This window comes from Centroberyx affinis, unplaced genomic scaffold (genome assembly GCF_046629955.1).
Source record: "Centroberyx affinis isolate AG114_WGS23_722 - 3 ecotype Tasmania unplaced genomic scaffold, CSIRO-AGI_Caff_v1 ptg002265l_1, whole genome shotgun sequence".
Classification (NCBI taxonomy): domain Eukaryota; kingdom Metazoa; phylum Chordata; class Actinopteri; order Beryciformes; family Berycidae; genus Centroberyx; species Centroberyx affinis.
Window position 1 is genome coordinate 1 of NW_027280552.1, and position 20,000 is coordinate 20,000.

The 20,000-nt window shown below is 42.5% G+C and overlaps 1 protein-coding gene across 1 annotated transcript in view; it reads left to right on the plus strand.

Annotated features, from left to right (window-relative positions):
- Positions 1-11,531: 11,531 nt before the first annotated feature.
- sema3h (sema domain, immunoglobulin domain (Ig), short basic domain, secreted, (semaphorin) 3H) overlaps positions 11,532-20,000 on the plus strand; it is a gene marked incomplete at its 5' end in the record, with an annotated part of 49,407 nt that continues 40,938 nt past the window's right edge. The window contains 4 exons of the mRNA XM_071532867.1: positions 11,532-11,686; positions 17,133-17,195; positions 17,774-17,893; positions 19,569-19,662. Of these exons, the coding sequence (XP_071388968.1) occupies positions 11,532-11,686; positions 17,133-17,195; positions 17,774-17,893; positions 19,569-19,662 (432 nt within the window). The remainder of the gene's footprint in view (positions 11,687-17,132; positions 17,196-17,773; positions 17,894-19,568; positions 19,663-20,000) is intronic.

A 20,000-nucleotide genomic window follows, 5' to 3' on the forward strand; every position in this document is an offset into this window, starting at 1 on the left:
CACACACATATACAGAAACAGAGACACACAAACACATACACTAACACACTGACAGAAGTGGATAAAAAAACACAGAGACACAAACATATGCACACTTATATACTCATCCACATGCACTGCACACACACACACACACACATACACTCACACTCACACACACACAGGCATGCGTGCACATACAGTACATACACCAGAACAGACGCACTCAACCACAAATACACACACACAAATACACACAGGCAGATGCTTTGATGCTTTGAGGCGTTGATGTAAAGAAGCCATTCACACACTCTCTCCCTGTGTGTGTGTGTGTGTGTGTGTGTGTGTGTGTGTCTGTGTGTGTGTGTGTGTGTGTGTGTGTGTGTGTGCTGGTGGGATTACGCCTTTGCTTTTCTTGTTCTTTTACATCTTAACTTTTCTTTCTCTTTCATACACAGTGACAGGAGTCAGAGGCCAATTGGCCCGGGTCAAAGGTCGTGACACTCGTTGACCTCGCTGTCAACTTGAACCCGATAAGGATGGCTGCACTCAGCAGGCGTGTGTGTGTGTGTGTGTGTGTGTGTGTATGAGTGTGTGTATTTATGTGTGTGTGTGTGTGTGTGTGTGGAGGAAGCTCATATTGTGCTGGTTTCATAGAAAGCTATGTTCTTTTTGCTGAAACTGTGTTCTGATTAAGGAAGAAATTGAATTTGAAGTAATACTTTATAGAGATTTTCACCATTTTATAAAACTAACACCGCAAAATGAATGCTGGCGGACACATAAAAGTTGTTGTGGAATATTATTATAACTTGTTATATGTCAAACTTGCAGGAAAATTGGAGGATCCCAAGCTCTTTAATTTAGTCAGTCTGTTGGCTTGTGTAACTTTGGTAGTATCTTGGCTTGTGAAGCTTCCTGGCCACGATAAAACCCCAAAATCTGTGATTCTCCATTATCTGTTGCTCCAGTAGAGGAGACTGGAGAATTGTGTTGTTTTTTTCTCTCCATTCACTGCCATTGTATGGAGGAAGAGTCTGCAAATCACACTTCTAGCACATAAACAGGTAAACACATAAACAAAGTACTACCAAATCTCAACATCACTTTACAACAGCTTATCCATATTGTAAATGTCCCTCCGATAGTTTTTGTTATACCATGGTCTGGGTGAATACTCGATTCTGATTGGCTGCAGGGTGTCCATTAATTCCTGATAATGGACACCTACTAAGTAGTTCCAGTGAAACTGTCTGTTCACCGTTCTAAATTAATGCGCTGGCTACGTAGCATCAGCCTGTATCTAAAATGAGTAACCATAGCAACAGGGACGCAGTTTGAGCCTGATTTGTTCGTGAAAATCTTGATATTGATTGGGGGACGATGACATGGCTGGATAGCTAGCTAGTCTTGTTGTTAAACATACTGTCAAATTATATTTACTGTTTGTTATTGACTTTGAATGTTGCTAGCATAACGTTAGCTTTCTGGCTCATAGCGGAGCCAAAGGGTTCTATGAGCTGAGCGGACTAGAAATATCTCCTGCTGCCAAGTCGTATCTAAGGTTCATCCTGTTTACTGGAGTAGTGAACAACGTTTCCGTTGCATAAGAACCTTATGGGATGGTAATGATTGTTCCAGGTATTAGTCAAACCCTCAGGTGTTACAAGGGAAACTGAGTTATGGCTTGTGAAAAACTTTAGATTTTGATTACAAAACGCATGAAAATATAAATTAATGGTCTTCATTTTTTTATCTTTGGCAAGTGACCATGGTATAAGCGGGATAATGCCCTTCGAGGTGTCCGTAATCAGGAATTAATGGGCACCTCGTTGGGCATTATCCCTTACATATACGTCTCCCTCTTTGCGTGCAGACACAAGCCTACAGCATCAGATTGTGCTTTAGATTCACTTTGGAGGCATTTGGGAGCTGAGAGAAAAATCAATTTCAATTCAAAGTTTCTTGAGTTCAAATTGACCCGGGGCATTAAGTCATCACTCGCCTCTGATGAACGGCAGAAGCTTCTCTAATGTCAGTCTAATCCATTAATCCACATCAGACTCTGAGACAGCGGCCTCTCTGTTACTTCAAATACCAGTTTAGAAGTTATCGCAGACTGTGAGGTGAATTGCTTGACCCTGTGTGACCGTGTTCGGTTAATAATGAATGAAGATGCAATTTAGTCTTGGCTGTGTGTGTAAGTGTGTGTGTGTGTGTGTGTGTGTGTGTGTGTGTGTGTGTGCGTGTGTTATCTGTGTTAACATCCTGTTGAGTCTTGGCAGTCATAGAAGGTCAGGTCGTGTGGCAGAGATGATGCTTTTTTGTATCCTTAAATGACTGGAGATGTCTGTGTGTGTGTGTGTGTGTGTGTGTGTGTGTGTGTGTGTGCGTGTGCGTGTGCGTGTGCGTGTGCGTGTGCGTGTGCGTGTGTGTGTGTATGAACTTGGGATATCTAGATCCTCTCATCAAGTAATTTGCTTTGATGTCTTGGAAAAAAAACACTCCATTATTCCAAACTGAACCTCACTGTTTTAGTCAAGGTGTTGATGAGAGGTGTTCATCTGTGTGTGTGTGTGTGTGTGTGTGTGCGTGTGTGTGTGTGTGTGGCAAATGGGGTGAAGTGGCTAGGCCAACTGAACCCCCCCCCCCCCACTCTTCACCCCCCTCCACAAATTATGTCGGCATGGTTGCATGGTTGTCAAGGCAACTGTCCCAAGAGTAAGGGTGGGGTGGGTGCAGCTGGTGTTTGAGGCCTGAGTCAGGGGCGTGTGTGTGTGTGTGTGTGTGTGTGTGCGTGCACGTGTGTGTGTGTGTGTGGTGGTAGAAAGGAATGTGTGTTTTTTTTTTTTTTTGCCACACTGAATAAGAGCCATTCATTATTGTGAACTCAAGATGGGAGACATTTGAAGGCTGCATTTCCAAAAAATTGCGTGCGTGTGTGCGTGTGTGTGTGTGTGTGTGGGAGAGATAGAGAGAGAGACAGACAGACAGACAGATAGATGGAGTTGTACACAAATAGAGTGGGGGGTGGAGTGGGAGGGGAAGAGAGTTTCTAAATCTAAACGATGCTTCAATATCGGACATGTGCTGCTGACTCACTGGTTGCACCCACGTATTTGTGTGTGTGTGTGTGTGTGTGTCTGTTTATATCTCTGCTTCTGTGTGTGTAGACCTGTAGATATGTGTGTGTGTGTGTGTGTGTGTGTGTGTGTTGACAAAGCTACTTTCAGTTCCCTACAGCAGATCTGAGTGTCAATCTAATGAGCCCTAAAGTGAGGATGTGAGCTGGATTTCAGCCTGTTTGACGGAAACAGACGCTGAATGTCAGATGTGTTTCCACTGCTGTAGTAGTTTCACACTGAATTGCGCTGAGCTTTTTCCACTTACAATACAGACTTGAGCTGAGTCATGCTGTGCACTTTATTCAGATGAATTCCTGAATAATTGGGTGGATGGGTAGATACCACCAGGGTTAAGAGTTCAATTCCCTGCAGCGATGGCTAGAGCAAGGCATTCAGAATCACTGCTCATATCTGATTTTTGTTTGTTCTTTTAATTATATTTTGGGGCATTTTCACCTTTATTGGACAGTTCAGAGTAGAGATAGACAGGAAAGAGAGTGGGGTGACATGTGGCAAAAGTCCTGGGTTGGATTCAAACTCAGGATTCAAACCCAGGATGTTGAGTTTACATGGTACACACCTTAGATCAGTGATTCGCAACCTTTTTCATATCAAGGACCCCTAATTTAGTCCACATTAGAGCCCCGATTTGATGAGATTTTGTCTCTTGGACCCAAATCTGAGAATATTTTTATTGTTAGATATGATTTTGTCCAGAATCCCATTAGTATCTATATTGTAGAGAGATAACAGTGAAACTATGATCAAAATAGTCATTCTTCTACATCCCCCTAACTTCTTGTAAATTAAATATTTGCTGAAGTTTAACAATTCATCAATTTGCTGAGGACCACCTGGAACCCGCTCGAGGACCCCTTTTGGTCCCCGGACCCCACGTTGAGAACCACTGCCGTAGACCACTGATCCACCAGGACGCCCCCATGCCTGATTTTTTTTGGGATGACTGCTCATGTCTATTCTAGGATCTAGGCTAATCCATCTCTGATACCAGTATGAACTGACAGCGATGTGGAAAAGACTCGGGTGCACAGAGGAACGATAACAAAAGACCCCACATGTAGTTATGAAGAGCAGTGAAGAGAAACAAATCCAACGCACTCTTATCTTAGAGAAACAGTTAAAAAAGCCTTCATTTTAGTGCTGAACGCATGGCTTTCTCCTTCCTCAGGGTCAATTTTGAACATTTAGATTTGTTTCGAACGCATTTCAGTTACAGTATATATCTTTTGAGTTTTGACTGATTTGAAGCGTTTCCTCTAATATTGATCAAGTCGGCAGTTTGACTTTCTTTCCCTCGTTGTGTCTCTTTGTCCTCCGTGCTAACGCTGCTTAGCCAAGCTGCTGTGGCACCAAAATTATGCCGTTTGTCTCAGGTGAATGATGGAAGATTTACTTATTGTCAGTGGTGGAAGAAGTACTCAGATCTTGTACTTAAGCAGCATAAAAGTAGAAATACCACAGTATAAAAATACTCTGTTACAAGTAAAAGTCCTGCATTCAAAATGTTACTTAAGTCAAAGTACAAAAGTATTAGCATCAAAATGTACTTAAAGCAACAAAAGTAAAAGTACTCATTATGCAGAATGGCCCATTTCAGAATAATACAGTATATATTATATTATTGAATTATAATTATTGATGCATTAATGTGTAAGCATCACTTTAATGTTGCAGCTGGAAAAGGTGGGGCTGATTTCCACTACTTTATATATTGCTGGGTAGCTTACAGTAATCTATAACAATACATCACAATTTATTAGTTGATTATATTTTGTATTAATAATCTGAATCTGCAAAGTAACTAGTAACTTAAGTTATCAAATAAAGGTAGTGGAGTAAAAAGTACAATATTTCCCTCTGAAATGTAGTGGAGTAGAAGTATAAAGTAGCATAAAATGGTAATACTCAAGTAAAGTACAAGCGCCTCAAAATTGTACTTAAGTATAGTATTTGAGTAAATGTACTTAGCTACTTTCCACCTCTGCTTATTGTCATGGCAACGCTAACAAACTCTGATTTCAGCGTTCATATACAAGTGGTGTGTAGGTTGCGCATTTGTCAGTCTCATCCTGTGGATACAAACCGATGCGGAGGCTCGAGTCTTTTTTTGCACTATTATTCCACATGTGCGTCCACCAATCAAATTGAAGTTTCCTGTTATAGCCAATCAGAGCAAGACTTTAGCTACTACCAAGTGTTACAACTTAACCTTAAGCATCCATATTGAGTTGTGGAATAAAGATTAAGGTTTTGAAGAAATTCCACTTCCAGAATTGACTGAGCTGAAGGCGAAACCTTGAGCAAAGCAAAGAAAAAAGTCATTGCTGTATCTTTTAGTTTCTTTGCCTGATATCAGACAGAACTGTCAACTCGTTCCGCTCCATTTCCATCTTCAGTCTGACATTGCCTCCACTCTAACCGATTTCCGTGGGGGGAGGGGGATTCGATTTTCCCTAACCGATCACTAGAGACCGACGTATCCGCCTGAATCTAACGCTGACACTGATGCGTAGCCATGACAACACCAGAGACGGTTCAGAAAGTATAGAGCATCTTTGACGACGCGGAGCGAAGTAAAAAAACAAAGTATTTCGGATTTCAAAGGAATTGGTACTTTTAATCGATTCAAAGGTCTGGGCCCAGGCAACCAGTTTCTCTCTTTCTTGGGATTAATGAAAACAGTGAGTGTGAAGGAAAGCGGTTTACCTGACCAGCCTACCATTGGTCCAGTGTCAACACACACACACACACACACACACACACACACACACACACACACACACACACACTCCCCACCGGGTGTAACGGGCTGAGATGTCCGACTGCGTTTGATTAGCGGTTTCTACTGTCTGCCACAGGCGCAACTTTCCTCTCCCACTGCGGCTGCTGCTCTGCCTGTTTCACATTATTTCTCCATTTCCACTGAGTCATGTCCTCCTCCCTCTCTCTCTCTCTCTCTCTCTCTTTCTCTCTCTCTCTCTCCCTCCTCTCTTCTCCTCCTGCTCATCCATCTCTTCGTGTTTCTGTTTCCTATACTTTTCTCTCTCTGCTTCCCCCTCCCCTCCCCTCCCTCCTTTTTTATCGAGTTTGTCTCCTGACTTCTCTCGCTCTCTCTCCGTCTTTGTCATCTTCTTCTACTCTTCTCCGTCGTTCCCCCCTGTTTTACCCGCTCTCCCTCATCCATCATCCCTCCACCTGTCGTTTTTTTTACCCTGTCATCACATCATTTTCCTCTCCGTCTCATCTTGCCCTCTCGCCTCTTATTTCCCTCCTCTACTCCTCTACCCTCATCTGCCTTTCTCCTCCTCCTCCTCCTCCTCCTCCTCCTCCTCAATCATCCATCTATCCAGCATTTTTTACCCTGTTATCACACTTCAATTTCTCTCTCTGCGCTTCTCTTTCCCCCTCATCTTCCTTTCCCACCCGCTTTCTCCTCCACCTCAATCCACCCATCCGTCCATCATCGCAACATGATTTTAGTCGCTCCTCTTCCTCCCGTGCACCCTCATCATCAGCCATCAATCTTTTTTTAAATTGTGTGTGTCTTTCCAATCATGATTTCTCGCACTCTGGTCTTGTCCTTTTCCTCTTCCCCCCCCCCTCCCTCCCTCCTCCTCATCTGTCTATCCTTTCATCCTCTGTCTGTCATCATGTCATGTTCTGTCATTTTTTTCCCCATTCTCATCTTGTTCCCGTTTTCATCCATCAAACCATTTTCACCCTGCTGTCATTCTGTCATTTTTCTCATCTCCTCTTCCTCCTCCTCCACTTCCATTTTATCCATCTGTGCTATTTTGCCCTCTCACATTGTTAAGTTTAGGTTTGGAAAAAAAACACAGACAGAAGAGAAACAAATGCTTAACTTTTGGGCAATGACATCTACAGTTTGTTTTCTTTCGTCTAAACCATAGTGGAAAAACTTACTTTGTTGCATTCTGTATTTGGGTTGTTTAGCTTCACACTGACCGAATACAAGTGAACCAGAGTTTGTAAACAAAAGTCACATGGAACCACAAGTAGCTTGTTTATTGGACAGAGTTTTGGTGACCTGTCATCCTGCCAGGTTGGAGATTTTAGCGGTAGTTCTGCCTTCCTGCTCTGCTAGGCTTTCCAAGCATGAGGAACTGCTGGTTATTAATCAACATCTGTCTCCTTCTACCCATAAACCCTTGTGCTTTGTAGTCCACCTTTCCCGTAGTTCAAGTTCAAGTTTGTTTATTTCTATAGCCCTTTATCACAATGTCTCAGAGGACTTTACAGAGAGTGGTCCTAGCTAGACCTAACAAGCAAAAAATCAGTGGTGAACAAAAAGATTTAGGACAAGCATAGTGAAAAACACAATGTAGACAAGAGCAGATTTTAGCAAGACAATCTACCTATTCTGCACAGCCTAACCCAGTGATTCTCAACCGTTTTCATGTCAAGGACCCCTAATTTAGTCCACATTTGGGCCCCGGACCCCCATTTGATACCATTTTGTCTCTCAAACCCAAATCTGAGAATATTTTTATTGTTAGATATGATTTTGTCCAGAATCCCATGATTATCTAGTATTGCAGGTAGAGAGATAACAGAGAAACTATGACCAAAACAGTCATTCTTCTATATTCTCTAATTGTGTTAACTTCTTGTAAAGGAAATAATGCTGAAGTTTTACAGTTTTTCAATTTGCTGGGGACCCCCTGGAACTCCCCTCAAGGACCCCTGGTGGTCCCCGGACCCCCCCGTTGAGAACAACTGGCCTAACCTACCCGACACCCCCAGCGTTAGACCCTGAATGCAGGAAAAACTCCCAAGAAAAAGAAAGAAAGAAAGAAAAACCTTAGTAGGAAAACTTAGAAGAAACCTTGGGCGGGCTGAGGCAAATAGGGATCTGAGTTCGGTGCCACCAGAGTTCAAAGGTCATCGTTCTCTCCTGACCAAACAAACCAAACTAAAGGAGTATAAAAGCTGCAGAGTCGATTAAACCGCTCTAAACACGCTTGGTGTGAACGCAGCCTTGCTCTCACCCCCCCATCCTCCTCCTCACCACCTTCCTCGCCTATCCTATTTATCTGGTCTGACATGCCTTAATGCTCTCTTCTCTCACTCCCTTTATTATCTTCCTCCTCCTCCTCCTCCTCCTCCTCCTCCTCTTCTTCCATCTCTTCATCCACCCACCGCTTTTTATCCAGCCTGTCATCGTTTCATGCTCTCTTTCTCAGCCGTCTCGTCTCATTTCTTTCTCAGTCGGTCGGATCAATCTCCCACATCTCAAGGTCCCACTTCTCTCTGTCTATCGCTTTCTCTCTCTCTCTCTTTCTCTCTCTCTCTCTTAGTGTTCACTACTCAACACATTTAATAAATCTATGAGCCTCTCCATCTTTTTTTTTTATATTCCTCTCAAACTACATTCCTCTTCTCTCTTCTATCAAACACACATGGCAGCTGAGATTATATAAATATAAAGAACAGATATGGCAAAGTGTTGAAGAAATTCAAAGCGGTTCATCGTTTCTTTTTTTTTTTTTTGTCAGATCCTGTTTAACAGTTGAAGTTGAAAGCGAACACATCTGCTTCACGCTACTGTTAGTTTACAGAGTCACCATGTGTTTCCAGACGCACCGGTGTTTGGGCAAAAATTGAAAGGAAAACACAGGTAGAAGTTTGCTTTTGATGCTTGCCAACACTGACTCACACTGGTAGAACCGGTGACTTTTAAATTGTACATGCTGCACACAGTGTGTCTCCTGTGTAGTTCAGTGGTTATAGTGTGGCTCTAGTTCTTGAGTCCGGTCTCCAGACGCTTTGTTGGACTTGCCTTTGTCTCGTTCATATTTTGACTCAGACTTCTCTTGGTCTGCACCACTGATTTGATGTTGACTCTGCTTTTCCTTCCAATCTAAAAATATATATATATAAAAATGGGTAATTTGACTGATTTTTGGTTTATTTTCTCTCCAGCACTACAAACAAATTAATCGATTTCACCTGTAGAAACATTCCTCAAACTTCTCTGCAAGCATTAGTCAGTTTGTATGTATTGATTGTTTGTATGTTGGAATGGTTTAGTACTGACCTCCTGCAAGATAGATCTACATCTCTGTTCATCCTTAAGAAATCCTGATTTTTACATTTGGAAAGACATGTACACGGTTTATTGTCTGCTTTGGTCTTTGCTCTGGTCTCAGTCTTGATTTGGTCTCGACCCCCTTTGGACTTGGTCTTGGTTTTGACTTGGACTTGTTGGCCTTGCTTGACTACAGCCCCGGCACTAACTAACACTGCCAGGATTAGGGATTTTTATCGTTCCCACTGGGGCCACCCATGCTGAAAATATATGCACTCATGGTACTGGAAGACACATTGGGAAAAATACAAGACACATGTACCACTTCTGATCAGTGTCGCTCCAGACTCAAATTCGTAATCGCATCAAAAGCCGCTTGCAGAGACGCACCGCTTGTTCCCGAAGTGTCATCCATCATCGCAGAGGAAGAAGCTGTGGATGAGTGTAATGAGCCAAATGCAAAATTCTACCAGTTCTATCCTTTAATCAGAATGAGCTCAGTTGTCTGCCATCAAAAAAGCAGGATAGAAAAAATATACTAGGCAAGATTTTAATGTAAAAATACACCTGTGTTATCGGCGTAAATCACAACAATTCACCCACACTCCTCCTCCGCCCACACTTTGAATCGAAACTTAAGTGAAACACAAACCGTCTCCTAAGCAGCAGTGAGTTTACCGACGACACCTCACTTTTTTTTCTGGGTATAGAAGTTCGAACCATGTTTTTCTCTCGCTGCTATTTAGAGCCGCCAACGTGTGAAGTTGCCTAGAGCGGCTTTATTACCTGTATTTTTAGACTTTTAGCTTGGTGAGCCGATGCCAAGTCCGGTCCTAACTGAAGAACAACTTTGGTCTTTTAAAACACGAACGTTAACCGGAGACGGACGAGCGTGCGATGGCTCCTGTCCTCGCTCAGCTATCGACCCATCTCCCGCACCATAGCTCTCATAGTTTACATGGTGCAACAGTGTAATCATTTGAAAACATTTAATCTGCTCGCTCGTTATCTGTGGTTTCATAACCGCTCACTATCACAGCATCTGTCTGGAGATGGAGTTAGGTACAGTGTGTGTGTGTGTGTGTGTGTATCTACAGTAGATACATTAGTTCGTGTCTTAGCTTCTTTGTCTGACGTGAGCGTCCAGTGTGATAATAGTTTGAGAAATAACAACTGACGACTGATAGACAGCTGTGTGTGTGATAGATAAGTGTGGGAAAGTTTGTGTCAGTGTCTAGTCTGTTGGTTTATCTGTTTTGGTTTGTCTGTTAAAAATATAATTTGATTTGTAGCCTGTCTTATAGAACAACATACAGTAGATCACCCATTCCTTTTAGCGATTTTTAAGTAGCCTATGTGGTTTATTGTGGCAATAATAATACCAAAGTTACAAGGTGCTTGTACAAGTAAAAAAATAAAATAGAGATAAAATGAAGTTAAAAAAAACATTAAAACAACATAATGCAAATACACAACACCAATAACCAGTGGTACCAAAACAATAAGAGAAAACAATTATAAACAAGCAACAAGCATAGAAGAACTGGAATTGTACATAGACTGTAAATACATGTGCACCAAGCTGCTGCCTTAAGAGATTAAAAAACCAAGAAGTAAGTCGTATTAGTAGCTAATACCCAAGAGGACCTTGTTTACTGTATGAGTATGATGATGATGATGCAGTAAAAGGATTAGTATGAAAAGTTTTCCTCAAAGTATTATACATAAATACTTCCAATATGTCCAGTTGTACAATAAACTGTTTTCTCGTTAAGGAGGAAATATTTTATAGATGTCACATTTCATAGAGATATTCACCGTCTGTAAACAAATAGATTTTAGTACCTGCTAGTTTGCATGTAAAACTCACTGTTGTATTTTACTGAAATCTTCGGAAGTTGGAAGTCTCATGCAGCCCTGATGGATGGATTTTCTCTTGTTCTGCACAAACACATTACTTTGGTGGAAAATAAGGCAATATTTTTTCATGAAGACATTACACAGTTACATTACATAGTGGATCCTTAAAATGGAAAAGGGATATGTAGCTTTTTGGGATAAATCCCTTTTGTTTTTTACCTTTATTTATCCAAGGAGGGTTAGCTGTCAATATTGCTTTTTTTTCAATTTCGCCTCCTACAACCACCACTGAATCAAAGCCTTCATTTCTTTTTTTTGTGATCAAATATTTCAAAAAACCAAAAAAAAAAAAACCAAGACATCCACCCCACCCCCCCCTTCCCCTCTCCCCCCCCCTCTAGGGATTTAAAAGCACCGCGCGCAATAAAGAAGTGACAGCCACTCTAAAAGACTAAACCCTTCATTTCTCGTGCTTCTCTCTTCTTCTCCTGTGTCAGAGCTGGTCCAGAACGGCCGGGTGCTGACGCTGCCCCTGCAGGCCGGAGACCTGCACTCCCTGCTGCCTGACGAGGACGGACGCCGCCTGTACGTGTCCATGAAGGACAGCCTGCTGTCCACCAGCCTGGACGACATCACACAGAACCCACGCAAGGTTAGACGCACACACACACACACACACACACACACACACACAGCATAAGATGGGCTTCTTCTATCAGATGACAGCAGATAGATAATTGATGTCAGGGCTTTAATTGGACTAATTAATGATGATGTGAGGAAGAAGGAAGTGAAGCCCAGCTGACTAACTTCCTCTCTTTCGAATCTTATCTTTCACTCCCTCTTTCTCCCTATGGATCATACATGTGACCCTCTATCTATCTATCTTTCTTTCTTAGTCACTGTCTCTCTCTTTTTCTCTCCAGTGGCCACACAGACAGAAATACTAACAGTAGCACTATTCTCTACAGTTGGATTTCATTTCACTGCATTTTGACCTCTGTCGCTGCCATATAGCTGGTGGCCAGCAAGTCAGTTTAAGCTGCAATAAGCTATTTTTCTTCTTGAAGCAGGAAGTGTGTTGTTTCTGCCCCAACACTTGTTGCCTTGCATCTAGCATGAGGCTGATGTAACTGGCTGTTACATGATGTTGAAGTTCATGGTGTTTTTGAAAGGGTCTAGTCTAGGGCTGGGCGATATGGTTGAAATCAATATCACGATTTTTGTTCGATATCGATATATATGACGATATGGCTCACATAAGCGAAATCACGTTAAATAATCAAATTAATGTTCATCATATTGAACCGAATGGTAGTTTGGTGTGACGTCAAACTAAACTGAAATTTTCACATAATATTCCTACCATACTTCATTTTGTCTGAGTTTCTAAATAAAATTAGCTTGTTCTCATCAGCTCAGACAGCAGAATTGTGCGTCTCGATATCCCAAAATCACCATAGCATCACAATATAATCCCACTGAAAGACGATAAACAATAATATTGAATTATCGTCCAGCCCTAGTCTAGCCTTCCGTATGTTTAGCTTCACTGTTCCATGGTTAGCCAGTGGATATACCAACTTTACCAAGAATGTCCGTCAAATTTGACAGAAATATCATCTTTGCAAAGACAATATGTTGGTTAAGGGAGTGATTTAAACGAATCTAACCGCTGTACGAACGGTTCAAACTTTAGTCCCGCCCTCAAAGGTTCTGATTGGTTCAGTTGTTTCTCAGAGCGAGAGTCTGGAACCAGGCTAGGTTTAGGCATGAACACACAGAGTCACAGAGACACAGACTGATCATGTTTAATATAGCTTAGCTTATTTCAGTGTGAAAGAAGTAGCTTATTGTAGCTTCAACATGGCAGCCAGATAGATAGTTGAGTTCAGGATTATGGAAAGAACAGCTTCTAATGTCTCTGCTCTGTAATCAAATGAAAACCAGTCTGCCAGACAAACAGACAGACAGACAGACAGACAGAGAGACAGACAGGTAGGCAAACAGACAGAACAGACAGACAGACAGACAGCAGGCAGGCCGGCCACACACTCAACCAGGCAGCCAGCCAACAGACAGGCAGTCAACTCCTCACTCAACTCCATACTGGCTGTGTAGTTACATGTTTATACATATTTATAGTCTGTTTATCCCATTCCAACTCATGTTTACAGGTTTTTTTTCTCCTTGCGGTGTTCAAAACACTCAGAACCCAGTGTGACGTTCTCTACATTTCTATAAATGTGTGTTTATTTTTTCCATTACTGACATGTATAGCTTCTGTCAGTGCAGTCTGTCAGAGACCATGTGCAGCTTGTTTAGAAAAGAGACACATTTCCTAGATTCCTACAGTATTTTTAATTTTCCTATACGCTGCTTCAATCAACTCCTTGTCTGTGCTGACTGACTGACTGAAGAAATATGGAGGCCGCTTACATATTGGTCATATTTTGTAAGGTATTGCCCCAAACAAAGCTATAATGTGAGATCGGGGATGTATGGGGGTCTTACTGGATTGTATTTATATTTTTCTTGGCATTCCACAACTTTGAATTTGCTTAAGAATTTGTATATCCTCAAAATCAATACCTCAAACTGTGTTATTTTACTAGAATTTGCCCTTTTTTTGAACATGATTAACAAACTTTTTTCAAGATTTTGAGTCATTGCCTCATGCCAAATGGATTGTGCCATTGCTTATTACATGTATGTTATACTTTACAACATGTTTATTGAAAAAAAAAAAAAAAAACAACAATGAAAAAACCTGACTCTGGCAGAGAGAGACGGACACGTAACCAGTGACTCCAGTCCGTCCCAGTTCAGACTCTGTTGCCTTCAATCACATTTTTCTTTGATCAAACCAAAAACCCTCAAGGCATTCCTTCTGTGTGACTCTGCAGCCAGCAGCCCACATCACACACAGGGTCACCGAGGGTGTGTGTGTGTGTGTGTGTGTGTGTGTGTGTGCATATGCGTGTCCTCCTCTTTCTTTATTCACTCTAGCCGTCTCCTGTCATTTTGCGTTTTCTCACATCTCGTCATTCGGCTCTTTTTCAGCACCTGCTTTCACTACCAAAGTATAGAAACTTAACAGAACAAAAAAAAAAAAACTATCTTAATTTCTCTCCTCGTTTACGTTGTTCCCCTCCTCTCCCCAATAATTCATTCCATTTAAAAAAAAAAATTCCCCTGCCAGTGTGTTTCTGTATTCTTCACTGTTGTATAAACACTCATTCGCCTTTTTTCTGTTGTATAAACCGACACCCGGCGCCTTCTTCACGGAGGGTAAATTTCCATAAACCGGTGTGTTTTAAGAATCCTTTAGCGGTGGTCCATGTTCCTGTCTGTCAGTGTGTGGTATTTACAGATAAGGGAGAATGCGGTTTCTAATCTAATCTGATCGTCTCTGCTGCGCTGTGGGATCCCAGGGGAAAAGACTGAGTCAGGGAACGATTATCCAGAAATGGTTCCCTGGAAGACTCTCGTCATTTGTTTTCATTATCAATAGTATTCATAATTTTTTTCAGATTGAAGCAAATTCTTAGACTTGTGGGGCAGAAACAGCACCTCAAATACGTTAATAAGTTTTTCATATCTGTTTGGGACAATTTTTGAGCTTGTTTCCAATTGTGTACATTTTTAAAACTTTATTTGGACAGGGAAAGTCGACTGGGCACTTAAGAGTTTTCCAGGACAACATCTAATATATCTGCAATATAGAGCATCAATTCAGTAAAAAAAAAATAGGCTACCAGCATTTGTTTTATTTCTTTGCTGTTAATAATCTTTTTAAGAGAAGGTGTAATCGCAGTTTTCAAATGGCCGACGTCTCGCTTTGTAACTCTTCACCTTGAGACGATGTGGACGCTCAGAGGAAAGTTCAGGAAAGTTTAGATCAGGAAATTTTAGCGTCTTCCGTGGTATTTAGAGATAAGGGAGACAGGCTCTTATCGTATCGATCCTATCTCCGCTCTCTGAACGAATGACTGACTCAGGGAACGATTACTGGACGCTACTGAGATTAGTCATGTAGCCGCCATCTGACACCAGCTCTCAGCCCGCATATCCCTCTGTCTCCGTCTGTCTGTCTCTCTCTCTGTCTGTCTCTCTCTCTGTCTGTCTGTCTCTCTGTCTCTCCCTCTGTCTCTCTCTCTGTCTGTCTCTCTCTCTCTCTGTCTCTCTCTCTGTCTCTCTCTCTGTCTCTCTCTCTCGCTGTCTCTCTCTCTGTCTCTCTCTCTCGCTGTCTCTCTCTCTGTCTCTCTCTCTCTCTGTCTCTCTCTCTCTCTGTCTCTCTCTCTGTCTCTCTCTCTCTCTGTCTCTCTCTCTGTCTCTCTCTCTGTCTCTCTCTCTCTCTGTCTCGCTCTCTGTCTCTATCGGCCCTATCTTACACCCGGCACAAAGCGCAGCGCAAGTGTCATTGCTAGTTTTGCGACCGACACGGTTGTCATTTTCACGCCCAGCGCCCACGTTGTTTAAATAGCAAATGTACTTGCACCCATCTTTGCGCCCATGGGTGTGTTGGTTTTAAAACGAGGTGTGGTCAGGCGCATCGCTATCTTGAGGAAGCCGAATGCGATTGCGCCATTGACCAACAAAAACCTGGTCTAAAGTCAATGGCGCAGTATTTTCCTGCTATTTAAAGGGCGCATTATTCAGATAGTAAGATGCGTCTCTCCCTCTCTCTCTCTCTCTGTCTCTCTCTCTCTCTCTCAAACACACACACACACAACGTTATCATGCAAAATAGAAAAATAGGATCATCTACTATGAAAATTTGCACTTTACTTCGTTCCATGTATTTTGTTGCCAAATTGCCGTATGCTTTCACCACTACGTTAGCCTCGCCGCTAACGTTAGCTTTCAGTTGAGTTTTGACAGTTTGCTAACAGACTCATCTGCTCAGTTCTAAAGCACGTGTGACAGACTTTACCGCCTTAATGCCCTGGGGCCAGTTGCGTAAAGGTAGACCTAGTCTTAGAAGACTTAAATGTGACCTAAATTCAAACTTGCTATAGACACTTATATTTACCTGTTCCTACAACTTCTTGATTGTTGTAGATCTCTAATGTGTTGTTTCTGTCTCGTTCTCTTCTTCAGGTCTTTCCAAAAAACAGAGATTTGCCGTCTTTTATGAAACAGCTTCAGTATTTAAAATTCCCACTCAGACTCGTTGCCATAACAACAAAATTCTTAACTCAAGATTAGCCAAGGGGGAAGGTGGCTAACTTTCCTACCTCAAAATAAGTCAGTCGTCATATTTAAGTAACAGACAGTCTTAATTAGCCTAGTCCAACCTGAGAATCTAAGACCAGTCTAAGGCTTAGACTAGTCTTAAACTAGCTTTATGCAACTGGCCCCAGACTTGCGTTGTCACCATAGCAACTAACCCTTAAAATTCCATAATCCCCATTTTATGCTGTACTAGCCAATTTAGCAAGGCAAACAGTATAAGGACCGTTCGTTCTATCCATTCAAGTTGTGGGTGTCACTTAATAGAATCAACCTCTCAATCCCACTGTTGTCTTATTGAGAGATTTGGCAGTATAGTCACATTATTGTGCACATGTAAGTGAAGCCGGTGACTCATTGGACACGGTCGATTGGTATTTTAATTAGTCATGTAACCGACATCTCCGGCGCCGTGACTGCTTGGTTTGTCGTCCTGGTTTTGGGACGCAGCCAGTCGGGTTTTATTTATTTCTCCCTGTAGCCGCCTCACTGCCGAGCCGCGAAGAAGAGGTGTTAAAATCTCTCTCTCTCTCTGTCTCCACATTCATCTTGATTTGCTGACTGTCCTCGCCTCGCTTTTCTTGTAAAGCGCCTGCCAAGGACTTATATTGGAAATGTAGAGTGAGCAATGAAGTAATTTTTAAAAATCTGTCTCTCTCTGTCTCTGTCTCCTGTCTCCTGTCTCCTGTCTCTCTCTCTCTCTGTTTCTCTCTCTCTCTCTCTCTGCCGCTCTCTCTCTCCGTCTGTCTCACTCTCTCTTTGCCTCTCTCACTCTCTCTCTGCCTCTCTCTCTCTCCGTCTCTCTCTCTCTCTCTCTCTCTCTCTCTCCCTCTTTCTCTCTGTCTCTCTCTCTGTCTCTCTAGCTCTACTGGCCAGCCAGTCCAGACCGTGTCCAAGAATGTCTCATGGCTGGGAAGGATCCAGAGGTGAGCGAACACACACATACACACACACACACACACACACACACACACACACATACACACACAAGATTGCATAAGCACAACAACATGATGTACCACAGTAACTATGTTACATTAAATGCAGATAATTGGTTTACCTCGGCATGGTAGTGTCACTCAGACATAAACAGATACACAGATATACAGATATAGATCCTTACTTCACTGCTGCTGCAACATCCTGCAACAATAAAGCAGGATAGATGCTGGGGGAGAGATCAATAATGCATATTAATAAAGCAGGATAGATGCTGGAGAAGAGATCAATAACGCATATTAATAATGCAGGATAGATGCAGGTGGATGCCGACTTCTAAAATGGATACTGTTGTGCTATACTGGTAGGAAACACAAACAATGTAATGAAAGTAATCAAAAACTCTGTCTCTGTCAAATCTCTCTCTCTCTCTCTCTCTCTCTCTCTCTCTCTCCCTCTCTCAATCTCGCTCTCTCTCTCTCTCTCTCTCTCTCTCTCTCCCTCTCTCAATCTCGCTCTCTCTCTCTCTCTCTCTCTCTCTCTCTCCCTCTCTCTCTCTCTCCAGTTGGAGTGTGCTAACTTCCTGCGGGTTCTGCAGCCTTTCAACCAGACCCACCTGTATGTGTGTGGCACCGGGGCGTTCAACCCCCGCTGTGCTTTCATCGCTACCAGCGTCTTCCAACAGGTGATAACACACACACACACATACACACACACATACACACACAGTGTCAAGTTGCAAACCTTTATTTTTATGCAAATGGACATGATGGAGAACGAAGCACATTCAGGCAAAAATACAGTTCTCCCGGCTATTCATTTTTTGCTTCTAGTTCCACTTTGTCTTTGACTGGAAGATGGAAGAATTTGTGCGGGAAAATATCACATTTACTGTTATTTTTTATGTACAACATCACATAACTGTAGCCTCTATATCTAGGTAGCTTGCTAAAGCATAATGTCAGGATTTTTCAGACAATACATCATAGATTATATAAGTAAATGACGACTTTTATAGAGTGAAGGGACAGAAAGCGAAGCGGTCGTTCTTGATCTTCGTATGCGTAAAGTCTTCTACGTTTGGTCACTAAGCAGCTGGACCGGAGCAGAAGAGCCTTGCTCATGGGCACCTCAGTATAGTAACTGTTGAAGGAGATCAGAGCGCTGTGAATCCTGCTGCTCCACTGCTGCAGTGACCCAATTTCCTAATGTGGATCATTAACTTTTAATCTAATCTATTCTAATATAATCCAATCTAGTCTGTTCACGTTCCCCACCCAGATTTCCCAAACTAGTCCAGGGATTCACAAGCCTGCTTCTCTAACTTCTAGGCTGCTATACCACCCACTGCTGTGTGTGTGTGTGTGTGTGTGTGTGTGTGTGTGTGTGTGTGTGTGTCCTGACTCCCAGCACCAGCCCCTATACACACACCTATCAGCAGCTGAAACATGATGTGTGTGTGTGGTGTCTGCCCCTATGCCCATATATCTACCATGGCTTGTGCTATGCCATCTGTCTACAGTATATAATGTACCTTTTTGTTCTTTGGGACTGTTCCCTAGGGGCGGCTGGGTATCTTGGAGGGTAAATTCATGACAAATGTACATTTTAGAACCCAATTATATCTCTAAGGTGCCGTTTTTTCTGTGTACACACACCTAAACTGGCGAGTTTCCAATATCTCATCATTTAGACAAACGGGTTATTATTTTGTCACATGTGGGTTAGTGGGTCTAAACTCCCTCACCCGTCCTCAGTTCTGTGTGTGTGTGTGTGTGTGTGTGTGTGAGAGAGAGAGAGAGAGGCTAAACCCATGAGAGAATTCTGTGAGTCTGTGATCAGAGACAGAGTGTGTGTTTATGTGTGCATACACTGTGTGTGCGTTCGTTTGTGCGTGTTTGAGGATGTAAGCATGCCTTGCAGTGTGTGTGTGTGTGTGTGTGTGTGTGTGTGTGTGTGAGGTAGCAGCTAATCCCATGAAAGGCAGTGATCAGTGTGAGATCAGAGCTGTGGTTCAGACTCGGTGCTTAGAGGAGCCGGCGGTGCTGACTGCTTTAAGACTGGACTTCACACATTCTGAAATGCTCCACTTAGCCCCGATTACCCCCCAATTAGCCACTCTGTGTGTGTGTGTGTGTGTGTGTGTGTGTGTGTGTGGCTGACTGACTATCTTTCTGTCTGTTTGACTGACTGACTTACTGAATGAATGAAGAAATGAATGAATTAAAGAATAAACGAGCCTTTCTGTCTTTTTGATCGACTCTCTCTCTCTCTCTCTCTCATCTTCTCTCTGTCCAGCTTGTTTCCTCCCTCCCTGTCTGTCTGAATGACCTCAGCCTCTGTTGTGTTTTCTTTGCCAGTCGGAGCACCAGACTCTCTCCTACGGCCAGACAGAGTGTGGGAAGGGCAAATGTCCCTACGATCCTTTACAGAAAACCGCCTCCGCTGTCGTTGGTGAGTCTGTCTGTGACTAATTATGACTTGAATGAACCATGAATTAGGAAATATGAACCATTATAGGACTAACTACATGTGTGTAAGATTTAGGCTAGATGTGGATGATCTGAAAGTGAGTCACCTGAGTAATAGACTACTTTAAGGCCAAAGACCCATATGAATATCATAATTAATCAATCAGTAGGTCAGTTAATCAGTCAGGCAAGCAATCAAGCAATCAAGCAATCAAACAAACAAACAGAAACAAACAGAATATGTTTTTATCCTTTTACAGGCTCAATTTGTGGTTGCAGTGCTGTGTGACACCATCTGTTAAAACACTGTCACCGCCCTGC